A 13,062-nucleotide genomic window follows, 5' to 3' on the forward strand; every position below is an offset into this window, starting at 1 on the left:
AATGAGCATTACCTTTTGATTCTGGTTTAAGATACTTGACTGTTGGAAAAAGTTTCAACATAGCACTGATCCTCTCTGCACTATTTGGATCACTGTTTTGTGATTTTAGACTTTGTGTGTGACCACATACTTAGACTGTTTGGCTTCAGGATATAACAGCATTCATTGGCAACTGTCATCTTCAAGCCCTCCCACATGCACACACCCTTGTCTGCCATCACATGTATTTTCCAGTAGAGTTTTGCCAAGTTAATTCATTCACAGATCTTACAGTCTGTTACTCCTGCAGTCTTTTGTCCCACAGCTGCAGAATACTTGGTGATTGACAGTGAGTGAGAGCAATGAAAAAAATTGTGTTGCCCTTTGTATGGTGGTGAAGCCAGGTCTTTTGTTAGATGACACAGTCAAATGTGGAATGTAGGTGTGTTAAAAAGCCTGTTTTATTTATGTGACTACTAAATATATTTCTTTTGTCTACTTTCAGAATTAGTGTTTTGGCTGCTATCTGCTGTACTCAAGCTTTCATGATGTGGAAGTTCATTAATTTTCAACTAAGAAGATGGAGAGAACATAAACAGACGCAAAATTTAAAGAAGAAGTCTGTCAACACAAAAAATAAGCCTAAGAGAGAAAATAAAGGTTAGTGTTTACATTTCTAAATTATAACTGAACTGGTGTATTAAATGATTCTATTCCATAATCTCAAACTGTAAAAATATCGAACTCAAAATACTGAACTGATTTTGCTGGATTGCAAAACAATGAGTTATCAAATTGAGCTCTGTGTTGGGACCTGTGTGGGGGCAATGTTAATCTCTAGGTGAGTTATCACATAAAGATAACCTTTCTTGCTGTGACACTACTACATGCCTCCGGTAAATTACCAGTACCTCAGTAATGGAGAGTGTGTGCGTGTGTGCGCGTGTGTGCACGTGTGTGTGTGTTTGTGTCTGTGCAAAAGTAAAGAAAGTAAAAAATGTACAGTTTAGAATAGTTGTGCAGAGTATGGTCACTGGAATGCATGAATAGTAGAATGACAATGTTTGCATTTGTACTGATCCACAAAACCTAATTGAAGTGATTGAGAAAGAGCATGATCCATTGAGTACAACACTGAGGAAGTCGTATCAAATGCAAAGTTCTTTTCAGTGCTAGATGGAAAATACATCTAGACTTAGGAAACTCAGAACGGTCTACATTTAATACACCATTAGGAAGATGCACATCAAAAATATTTGTTTGCACTGTTGGGTTAGTCCCATTTGAGGAGCAGCCTCTTTTTCAGGGGCGACCAGAGATGGAATTCATATTAATTAGGGGAAATGTGGACAGAACGTTGGTAACTTATTCATTTTCAGTAAGTGTCATGGAATCTCTTGCATCCATCTGAGTCTCCACCAAGTCAAGCAGATGGGGTATCATTTTAACGACGCATCAGAAGGATGGCAAACTCTTAACACCCCGTTAGGCTATACTGCAGCATCAGTATTGGAAAAATTAATCCAAGCAGCTCCTGGAATAGAAGTAGAACCCACAATTTTCTGATCTTTCCGTATCAAAAGCAGGCAATACTACTTGTTGAGCCACTGACACTGCATGTATGTCTAAGAGCTGCTACACTGGTATTTGAAGGCCTGGGAGGTTCATAGGTTGGTACTAGGCTATCGGCCCTAAGGCCTATGCAAGCCTAGCCATAACAATTCCCTGGAAATTTTTTTCTCACAATATTTACTTCTACTACAGGGCGACTGACATGATCCCCGGGGTGAATTTCCTATCTCCCATCCAATCATCAAGGTTCCTTTTGAAGAGGGCCAATGAGGCACTCTGCTTGACATGTATGGGCAGTCTATTCCAGAGTATGGGGAGTCTCTGGGTCAGGAACCTATCCCTCCAGCATGTTTTGTTTATTGTGATGATAAGGTTTAGATCCCTGGAGCGTGTGGCTCTGAGGGATTGGGATTTCTTTAAGTGGAGCATGTCCAACAGCTCAGGGTTTGACATGGCCTTGTATGTTAAGCAGTGATCGCCTCTGAGTAGACGATGTGCCACAGAGTATAGCTGGAGTTTTTTTTAGAGGGTCAGCATATGGCATCTGCTTTAGGCCTATACTCTATAATGGGTCTAATGAGGGATGAGTACAGTGGGACAGTGACCTACTTTTTTCTGGATGAAAAGCCCTTAGTGATGAGGTGTGCCACGTAGAAGTATTTCCTGACTGTTGTGGTGATGTGGTTATCAAAAGTGAGACCACTGTCCACTTGTGTCCCTAAGTCTCTCATCACATTTTCGATGTTTAGTGTCCTGCCACCTATGTGGTAGTTCATGGGTACATGTTTTTTTCCAAAAGGGATAACTATACATTTCTTGGCATTAAGCTTGAGCCCATTGGCTCTGGCACCAGGCATCTGTTTCTTTAAGGCCCTTTTGTAGAATATCCACATCATTTGGGGATTCAATAATGGCTCCCAGTTTGCAGTCATCTGCAAACTTTGTTAGCCAGAGTCCCTTAGTGTTGGCCTGTACTTCAGAGAAGTAGATGCCAAACAAGAGTGGTCCCAGGACTGAACCCTGAGGTACTCCACTTGTCACTTGTCTGGAGCTGGATTTGGAGTTGGCTACTTTTACAGTCTGGGTTCTGTCAGTAAGCCAGTTGGCAACCCATCGAGTGACGTAGGGATTTATGCCCAGCTTAGTAAGTTTATCTATGATTCCAGAGTGGGGGGTGGTGTCGAAAGCCTTGGTGAGGTCCAGATAGGCTGTGTGGACCGCCTTACCCTCGTCCACAGCTCTGCAGACTGATTTGAAGAAGTCAGTCAGGTTCAGGAGACAAGATCGGCCCTTCACAAACCCAAACTGGGTGGAGTCCATTGTCTGAAGTTTGCCAATATCTTTGTTTATAGGTTCCATGATAATGCGTTTCATGCCCTTGCAGATCAGGCTTGTCAGACTGATGGGACGGTAGTTCCCGGGATCCAAGGCGGATCCTCCCTTCTGGAGCCGGATAACTGTAGCTGTGCGCCACTCAGTGGGCAAGAAGCCTGAGGTGAGGCTATGATTAAACATGACACTTAGGGTGCCAGTTCATTTTGTAGTTCATGTAGTACACAGCCTGGGATGTCACCTGGTCCCATGGATGCTGTATTCTTAGCTTTGGAGAGTGCATTTTCTACCTGTGTGGCTGTGATTATTGGAATTTGGCAATCTTTTGGTATTGAGATGGGCCCTTTAGGGGGTGAGAGGGGAGTGAAGTTGGCACTAAATCGATCTACCAGGATATTGGCAGTATCCTTGGGATCAGTATATTTAATGCCATTCTGTTGTAGCTCAGAGCAGATCTAAGCATTTCCATTTAGATTCTTGATATAACTATAGAATGCCTTGTGGTCGTCTTTGGAATCTTTGGCAATTTTATTTTCGTAACCAGCTTTTAAGGATTTTATGAGGGATCACAGCTTCTTACTGAGGCTGGTGAGGGAGTTTTTTGCATCCTGGGATTTTCCTCTTTTCTGCAACAGTTTCTTCCTTCTGTTGTATAGTTTGTTTATAGCAGGGGACCACCAGATTGGCTTCCTTTTTTTGGAGAAGAGCATCTTGGTTCTGTTTGGGATGGCACAATTCATGCACGAGTGGATGTGCTCGTACAGTGCCTTAGTGTAGGATTCTGCAGTCGAACTTCCAGATCCCGTCTGCGTGGGTGTTGTGAAGTTTGTCACTTCTGACTTCAGTAACATGAAGTTGGCTTTGGAGAAGTTTTTTAAGGAGGTTTCCGTACTGGGGGGTGCGGTGGGATGTGGATGTCAAGGGTGATTTGCTTATGGTCAGACCTGACCAATGAGGGGGGTGACCACTGGCGTGGAGCATCTATCTCCCATGTTGGTAATGACCAGGTCTAGGATATTGGAGTCCCTGATGGGACAATGGATTAGTTGATCCAGGGCATTGGAATTTATGAATTCCAAGAACTGTTGGGAAAAGGAGTTGGTACCCGAGTAGTTTTCCCAATTAATGGAAGGGTAGTTGAAATCACCCAGTATTACGGTGTTTGGTTGTATCTTAATATTTTCCAGTATGTTTAGGAAGGTGTAGTGAGAATCTTGGTGTATGGTGGGGGATCTGTAGCAAGTTACAATTTGGTTTGAAGTCTTACCTAGTGTTAGTTGCACCTGGAGAATTTCAGATGCATTGTGTTGGGCAACTAGCCTGGAGGTGTGAATATCCTTGGTGAATATGGACACTCCTCCATCTTTAGTGTTTCGGTCTTGGTTTTGTGGCCGAAAAGTATGGTAAAAATTGTAGCCTGGTAGTGCAGGGGTGCTCTCTGGAGCCTTGAACCAGGTGTTAGTCACTGCACAGATATCGATGTTCTCCATTTTTAGGAGTGCCTCGAGAGAGTGCATTTTGAGGTTTAGACTTCTAGCATTGAGTAGCATTACCTTCAGTTTTTGCATGCGTGCATCTGTTACGGTGGTGGTTTTATCCTTTGAACCTTGCCTAAAAAAGGCACTATAGGGGTGGCAAGAGCTTTAGCCAGTAACCTGAATCCCAGGGGTGACAGGTGCAGACCATCTCTGGCAAAGCATCGTGGTTTGTCGATCATGTCTTCCCAGGCAGACAAATACTGGATCCCCTTTGAATGACACCAGAAGCTTAGCCAATTGTTGAAGTTAATCATTTTGTCCTTATACTGTGGTATCATTCTGGGTGAAGGCAGGATGCTACTCAGGGCTAGGGTCATACCTGCCTGGGTCACATGATCCAAGAGCTCTTCCATGTCTCTTTTCATGTAGTCCAGGGAGGTACATCTCAAGTCATTTACTCCAGCATGGACAATGACAGAGTCGTATTTGTACTTGTTGTGGAGTGACTTGAGTGCATGAGTTATGTGGTGGATCCTGGCACCCGACAGGCAGTAATTTTCTCCTTGTTCAGCCTGGTGAGTGGGACATCAGTGTGCCTGACTGTAGAGTCACCTATGACTAAAGTGTTAGCTACATTGTCTTGCCTTAGGGGCTGTTGTTGGGTGGCACACTGGTGTTGTGAGCTATGTATCACTTTGGTTGTGACTGATGTTTGTTTGTGTTTTGGCTTCGGAGGTCCTTGTTGCTTGGGCAGGTTAATGTTAAGGGCCTCTGCATATGTGGGTTTAGTGTTGCTATGTGTTGGAGTTGATGGTGTGGGTTTTGAAGGGCTGTGAGTTGTTAGAGGTGTAATGCAGGTGTTAGCCTTCTCCTCTTGACCGTCTAGCACAGTCTTGACCGGAGAGAGCTTTGCTTCCAGTTTGGCTATGTAAGTGCATCTCTCGCAGGTTGTAGTGTTTGGTGGTAGGAGGAGAGGATTGTCTGTGTACATGAGGCAGTTGCCGCATTGCCCCAGTATGCCCAGATTCACCAGGTGGACAGGAGAAATCACTGGAATCTGACCCTTGGACATGCCTGTTTAGGTGCTTTTTTGTAAGGTTTAAGAGCTGATTTCCCTTATCTTTGCAAGGTACTTTGCAGTTGTAGGCTGTTTAGTGCCTATGATTAATTTCTCCTTATTGACCAGGAGAACTGAGTGCTTGTATAAGTTTCAGTCTTCCTGGTGCTTTCCAGAAGGTTCTAGAGCAAGTGCTAGTCACAGGGGTTCAGATTTTAGTGCTACTACTGAGAAACCAGCTAGTTTTAAGGGAAAATTTGAAGAGCAGACTTTCTGGCACCTGGAATAGTTTAACTGTAGCCTCGTAGTGCTGCACGATGTGAAAAATGTGCAAACGCACGCGTTTTTAAGCCAGAAAGTTGAAAGGGATAGAAATCAGCCCAAAAAGGCTAATAAAATTACATTTTCAGAGCTGGAAACCACTCCTCTAGCGTTAGGCAGTACAATGCTCACCAGTCCCACTGGTAGGCAGTAGGACTTCCCTCTGCCACAGCAAGGTCTGGATAGCTCTGAGCACAGAAAATAAAGTCCTGAGACAAGCAAGGCCTGGGATATGGACTGGCTAGAAAAGGTGGGAAATGAGCAAACAAGATAGTGTGTGTATATATATATATATATATATATATATATATATATATATATTTTTTTTGTTGTTGAAACAGGCTAAACAATGCAATAATACAGTAAATAAACACAGAAAAGGCTAACACACTTGAGTGTGTAGTCCTAAACAGTAAATGCAATTAAAACTCTACAAAATTAGCAATTTAAAACTTTTTAAATGAAGCAAGGCAAGAGCACAACTGAAAAACGATTTAAGTGGCAGTAATACAGCAGAATAAGTAGCTAGTCTACATCTACAGAGAAGTCTATATATACAGAAAAGCAGCTAAAACACACAAACACTTCAGATGCAGTGCAACCTAGAGCACTTGAGTTGTAGCAATATTAAGGCAATTACAGTTATAATAAATGCTCTAAAATATACTCTATATTTCCAAAATGTTTGAGAAGCACTGTCAGAACATAAGGAAATTCAGGCAAAAAAATTTTTTTTTTTGAAAGGGAAAAAGGAGAAATATAGGTGTTCTAAATGTAACTGGTGGTCCATTAGTGTGGGGTGAGATACAAAAAGAACATATCAGGAAGCTGGTTCAGAACTTGAACATCTAAGATAATAGCATTATATCAACTAGAAATTTGTAAAACATTTGCACAGATGCCCGAGCTAAAAAACAGCAAGGTATTGCAGAGATTTCTAGGTATGCTGCAATATCTAGCAACATTTGTACCTAATATGTCTGAGATAACCAGTTCTCTGAAAAGGCTATTAGAGCAAGCTATAGCCTGGGAGTGGAGCTATGAACACGAGATTAGAAGCAGCAAGAACTTTTTTTTTTTTTTCATTTTACTTGGGGTCTTGGCGTTGCATTAGTTGTTACCACCTCTCTCAGTTTGAGTCCCTCCTACCTCCTTGGACAGTTTTGCCTGCTGATGTGTCCTAAGTCTTTTATGATGCGATCATTTCATATCCTGGCTGGGTTTTCTATTATCCTTATGCCTTCATTCTGTCTATCCCCGACCCATATCTGCCCTACCAAATCACTTTCTGCTTTCCTAGCCATGTGACTGAACCATCAAACTCTGTTCTCTTTGACCTTTTCTATGACTAGAGCTACTTTGGCATCTGCTCTGATATCCTCATTTCTTCATCTGTCTCACAGTGTACATCCTACTACCTACCTAAGGCACTTTATCTCCATCACCTCTTGCTTTGCCAGCTGCAGTGCCTTAACTGCTAAGGTTTGTCTGCCATACAGAAGTACTAGTCATGCAGCTGTTTGTACACCTTGCTTTTCAGAGTCTTTGGAATTCTGTCATGCACTGGCCAGGCGCTTTGTACCACTTGGCTGCATCTCCTCTGATCCTAGCTTTGACCTCATTTAGACTTCCATTCTCCACAGCTGTACCTCCTAGATACTTGAAGATGTGGGTCTATATCAAAACATCGAATCAGTAAATGTCGAACTCTCACATGAGCAAATATTCATGTCCTTGAAGTTCATGTATTTTGTTCCCGGTACAGTGAAGATCAGGATTTTTGCCCTTTCCTCACTGTAGTGCGATCTCGGAGTATGAATATATATTTAGCGGTGCCCCCCACAATACAATTTTCGAGTATGTGAATATTCGCTCATGTGAGCATTCAACATTTACTGATTCAATGTTGTGATATAGATGCAAAGATGTTAACTCCCTACACTGTGTTACCTTCTGTTTCAGTTTTTAGCTTCTTCTGATTTCCCCAATTTGCTGGCATGACTGAGTTGTCTGTTCCATCCCATGTACCATCAGTTTTGCATTCTCATCCCCTATCATTGGTTCACTGTCTGCTTGTAGTTTCACATTGTCTGGATAGAGAAGCTTAGATGATCTGTCCCTTCTGTCCGGTTTGCTGATTTAGTCCATCACCAGCATGAAAGAGCAATGGGCTCAGAAATGAACCCTTATGCACACCTACTCCCAGTGTGGATCAAGAGCGCTTTCAGATGTAGCAATAATGCTATAAATACTTCTGCATTAAAGATGTTAAGGTGAAAAACAAACGTTTGCAAATAATACCAAAAAAGTGTTTATGAAAGGCATCTCTGGGATTTGCAGAGGATGTTAGTCAAAACTTTAATACAGATGAAGCAAAAAATTGTACATAGGATTGAGTAGACCATGTTTAGCAGAGGTAAATGAGCTGCTCAAAGAGCTAGTGATTCTTTGGTTAATACTACAGCTGCCTGTGACTGAAAAAGTGCTTAGAGATGCAATTACTGAAAGACTTTACACTGAGGCTGGCCTGACCATTATTCTTCAGTAAGGAAAGGTATCCTTTTTTTTTGTTTCAAGAAAACATAAGATGTGAATAGGACTTCATGGTCATCCCTGACAAAAAGAATAATTCCTAGTAAATGCTTGTGAAGATGCATGAATCATATTAGAATGGAAATGTTGCAGAGGAAGTCACAAAAACAATTATGTATTGGCAAGGGATATAAACTTAAATAGAGCAAGTAGTGCAGATTTGAGCAGTCTGTACTGCATGCTTGATAACAATCCAGAGAAGGAGGTTAACTGACATAGTCCTGGTAGTGAAGAGCATATTCAACCATTGAGCAGAATGAGCACAGAACTGAACCAGTTCAGGGAAAAAAATATGTCTTAGATGTGGGGGTTATTCAGAGTTCCATGGAATGTTCGACTTGAGTAGACACAAGAAGTGCAGATGTGATTATGCATTTAAGCCTTGATCCTTGAGAAAAGGGATACCTGATGGCATATTTTATAGTGGTCTTCAATGCAGGAGCCAAGAATGCAGAAGATTTGTGTACGAGTGTATATTCAGACATACAGTGTTCAGTCCACACTGTCCGCAAGTGGAAAGAACTAACCAAAATTGAAAAATCTCTTAAGCTAAAGCTGTAGAAAAAAATATAAAGATTACTGTCTTTTGCAGATGCTCATTGTCTCACTGCTCTGCTGTTAATTTGGAGAATTAAAGAGCAGATTGCTGACTTAAAATATATTGCTGGCACCTGGAGTTCAGTACAGAGTAAGAGAAGTGGATTAGGGATAATAAGGGCTGAGGCTTATCTTCTGAGGACTCTTGTTTAGGCCTAGCAGGTTTAAGTAGCTCTTATTTCAGAGGAACCGTTTTGGTTTGATGACATTGCCAGGCCCAGTTTAGGTAAGATGTCCTATTCATATGCTGATGTATCCATAACACAAGGGAGTCCGCCTCTGGTCAACTCTCGAATGTCTGGCCATTTTACAAAAGATAGAAGCTACCACTAGGGTGTGTGTGATATCCCACATCTCTCTCTGCGGGCATCGGCCATAAACAGACGTTTGGTACAAAACAGACATCAGCTCTACCTCAGAACTTTTCTGCCACCTGTGTGACTGCCACTTCCGGTCGTCGCTCCTTTAGAAAAGTGATCCGTGTGCCTCATTCATCATATCGGACTTCAGATAAGTACCCCATGGGGATTTTTGATTATCCTTTGCTACTGCTTTTGGGATTCATGTCAGGTAAAAAGGGCAAGTGTAGATGTGGAAGGCATATTCCACATAAAGGTACGCATGAGCTCTGCCTGTTTTGCTTAGGCCAAGGACACGACCACACTTTTTGTAGCATTTGTCAGGCCTTTGTCCCCAAAACCCTCAGAAGTCACCGAGCTGCCTTAAAACTTTATTTAAAGAACCATCAACTCAAGCATTTGGCAAAAGCGATGGATCCGACTTCAGGTCCCTCGGATGAGCTGCCAGTCAAAAAGGCCAAAAAATCAAGGCCTGAACCAACTGCTGTCCCCTCCCTTCCAGCCATACCTCTCAAGGCCAGTGTAAGTCTGGAGTCTGAGCCAGAATCCTTGGACCTTCCTTTGGCAGGTACGCAGGAGGAGGCTGTTAAAGAAGCCGAGGGCACATACCAGAGAGAATTGCAGATGTCCAAATCGGTCTCCGAGGGGGAACCTCGGCTCATCATCTCCGAGGGTCCGCGTGGGGTCTTGCAAATTATAAGACATGAAGATTTTAGCACAGACATTGTGGAGTGACATCTGGCGTCTGGCCCTCCCACTCTTCACCATATCTCCAACACCCGAACAATTTCCTGAATGGCAGGCCTTCACCCAAGGCCTTTTAAACTACTTCTTGACCTTACACCAGGCCCCTGCTACAGCCCAGGCCCCCTACATCATCTACCCCTAAAGGTAAACTTGTTCCGGATGTCGTCTCTGAAGAAGAGGATTCATCAGGGGATGAATCCCTCACTTACTCCTCCCAAATTGCTTCTCCTCTGGGGTATGCTTCCCCAGAAGAGGAGTTCAATGGCACAGATTCCCCAGGAGAAGATATTATCTTCAGAGAAACTGTTGCTCAAATGAAAGAATCCTTCAAGTGGGACAGCAATCAAGTCACAGAGACTTAAAAGAGGTGTTATAACCTTTTTGCAAATGAACTCTCCCAACCTGTCTGCTGTACCTCCAGTGCACCCTGCCTTCTTAGATGCCTTCCTTGCTGCCTTCCTTGCTGCCTTCAAGAACCCTGACTCCCAACCTCCTGCACCCAAATGTCCAGACAGGTTTTATAAGGTCCCTGAGGATGCAAAATTCCTGTATAAAGCTCCTTCTGCAGACCCTTCTCTTGCTTGCTTGTACTGTGGAGCTTTTCTCCCCAGGCCTCCACTGAAAAATAACTTTTGCTCAGATGGGCAGTCCTGATCAACAAATGTCAAATAGATAAATAAATTACTGTGGCTACAGACAAAACTACTAAACTACTCCCTTCCACCTCCCACCTGCCCTCTGACAAGGAGAGCAGGTTAATGGAGCGCCTAGGGAAAAAGGTTTACACTTCTGTTAAGCTAGCAGTAATAGCAATTAACTACTAAATCCATATGGCCAAATACTGGCTCTGCTGACTAATGAGACAAAACAGTTGGGAGACCTCCCTGACTCCCCGGCCAAGGCTAAAATATCTACCCTGTTGAATTCATGCGCTCAGGTAACGAAACACTCAAAGTGCAGTTATGATGCAATAGAAGCCTCATCTAGGGCTGCAGCTTCAGGGTCTGTCATTAGGAGATACTCTTGGCTTAGGTTGCAGCCTCTCCCTGATGACATCGTCTAAATTCTTGGATGCACCCCTAGACAATAAAGATTTATTTGGTTCAGCAGGTGCTGACCTCTTCAAGGTCCCTCCAAACAAATGGCAAGGAGCTACAGGATCTGAGGTATATTTTTGTCTCCCCGGTTCCACGCTTCCAAAGAAACTACCCTGCCAAAATCTCCTTTGTGATAAGGCCTGCCAGACAAATGCCAGACAAAAGCAAAAAGGACTCCAGGAAACAGCCCTCCTCCAGTTCTGCACCCTCTACTCCTGCTACCAAACAGCCCTTTCAGGGCAAGCCTGGTAGCATGTGACTACCAGGCACTAGATCTGGACACCCCACTTTCCATGCATCTCTGTCTGTCTCTTTGTCCCCCACATTCCCTCCCTACCAGCTTGGAATCATGTTACCCGGGACTCTTGGGTCTTCGCTATAGTGAAACAGGGATACTTCAAGACATGGGACAACAAACTACTCCCAAAGGCATTCCTCAACACCCTCGAGAACAACTGGCTTCCTTTTCCCTGGTAATTCGAGAGCTCCTCGATCAAGGAACAATTCAAGAAGTCCCTACACATGCAAGAGGAAAGGGATTTTTCTCCAGGATGTTCCTGGTTCCCAAGAAAGAAGGTCCCTAACCAGTCCTGGATTTGTACCATTTCAACAACTTCCTCCAAGTTCCCTCCTTTCAGATGCACACTCTTCCTACCCTTCTTCCCCTGATCCTTCCTCAGATTCTTCCGCAGGCTTTCTTATTATCCTTTGATATAAAAGATGCCTGCTTGTACATCCCAATCCATCCCCTCTTCAGGAAGTGTCTCTGCTTCTCAGTAGGTTCCGCACACTATCAGTTCTGTGCTTTGCCATTTGGTCTCTCTATGGCCCCAAGAGTGTTTACAAAATGCCTGGCACCAGTCATGGCCTTTGCCAGGACAAGGGGAATCCAACTCTTCACCTACCTAGACGATGTCCTGATCCAGGCCCAGTCAATTCCAGTGGTGCTACAACATTTAGACTTCACCATTTCCCTCTTGAGAAGTCTAAGGTTCACTGTAAATCTCACAAAATCATCCCTGATACCTTCACAGGACCATGTGTTCCTGGGGTGCAGGATCCTAAAAGGCAAAATGATGGCCTGTCTTCCCCCTAGAAAAAAAATTGTCTCTCACTACTTATTTCAAGGAATTACTCCCTGTAAAAGCCACATCAGCCAGGAAGTTTCTCAGGCTCCTGTGATTCATGGCCTCCACCATACCCATGGTTCCCCTTTCAAAACTTCACATGAAGAAGTTTCAATGGTACTTGAGGACAGTCTGGAAACATCATCTGCACCCCCTGGAGTTCATGCTTCCAATGCTTTCATGCCTTTCCAGTGAGTTGTATTAGTGGATAGCCCAGATAAAGGCCAACTCCTGCCTGTCCCTACAACCCCCGCCCCCCCCAAACAGGAACTTTTCACAGATGCATCAGACTCAGGTTGGGGGGCAGCCTTGGGAGAATGGAGAGTGAGAACTTCATGGGCCCTCGCACAACAGAGACAGCACATCAATGTTAAGGAAATGAGAGCCCTGATATTAGCCCTACAAATTTTCAAGAATAGTCTCCTGTCAGGCACGCTGAGGCAGTACACAGACAATAGCACTGTGCTGTGGTACATCAACAAACAGGGGGCAGGGGGGACAAGGTCCTACCTCATGTGCAGGTTGGCTCTGAAAGCATGGGAAATCACCCTAGAGAGACAAGTCAACATCCAAGCTGTCTACATACCCTCAGCAGACAATGTGATGGCAGATACTCTAAGCAGTTTCATGACTCTGTCACGAATGGATGCTAAACAGGGATGTGTTCCTGGATCTGGTCCACTGATGGGGTATTCCAGATGTTTATCTGTTTGCCTCCCCCATGAACAGACAGCTTCCAAACTTCTGTGCCAGTGTACCTCACCCCAAAGCATGGAGGGTGGATGCTCTCTCGTTCCCTTGGAA

General features: G+C 43.7%; 1 protein-coding gene across 1 annotated transcript in view; it reads left to right on the plus strand.

Annotated features, from left to right (window-relative positions):
* Nucleotides 1–13,062, plus strand: part of TRAM1 (translocation associated membrane protein 1) — a 641,016-nt gene that overhangs the window by 573,915 nt on the left and 54,039 nt on the right. The window contains exon 10 of the mRNA XM_044067154.1: nt 485–639. Coding sequence (XP_043923089.1) covers nt 485–639 — 155 coding nt within the window. The remainder of the gene's footprint in view (nt 1–484; nt 640–13,062) is intronic.

The sequence above is a fragment of the Protopterus annectens genome, chromosome 3.part1, assembly GCF_019279795.1.
Source record: "Protopterus annectens isolate FY-2018-M chromosome 3.part1, PAN1.0, whole genome shotgun sequence".
Taxonomy (NCBI): domain Eukaryota; kingdom Metazoa; phylum Chordata; order Ceratodontiformes; family Protopteridae; genus Protopterus; species Protopterus annectens.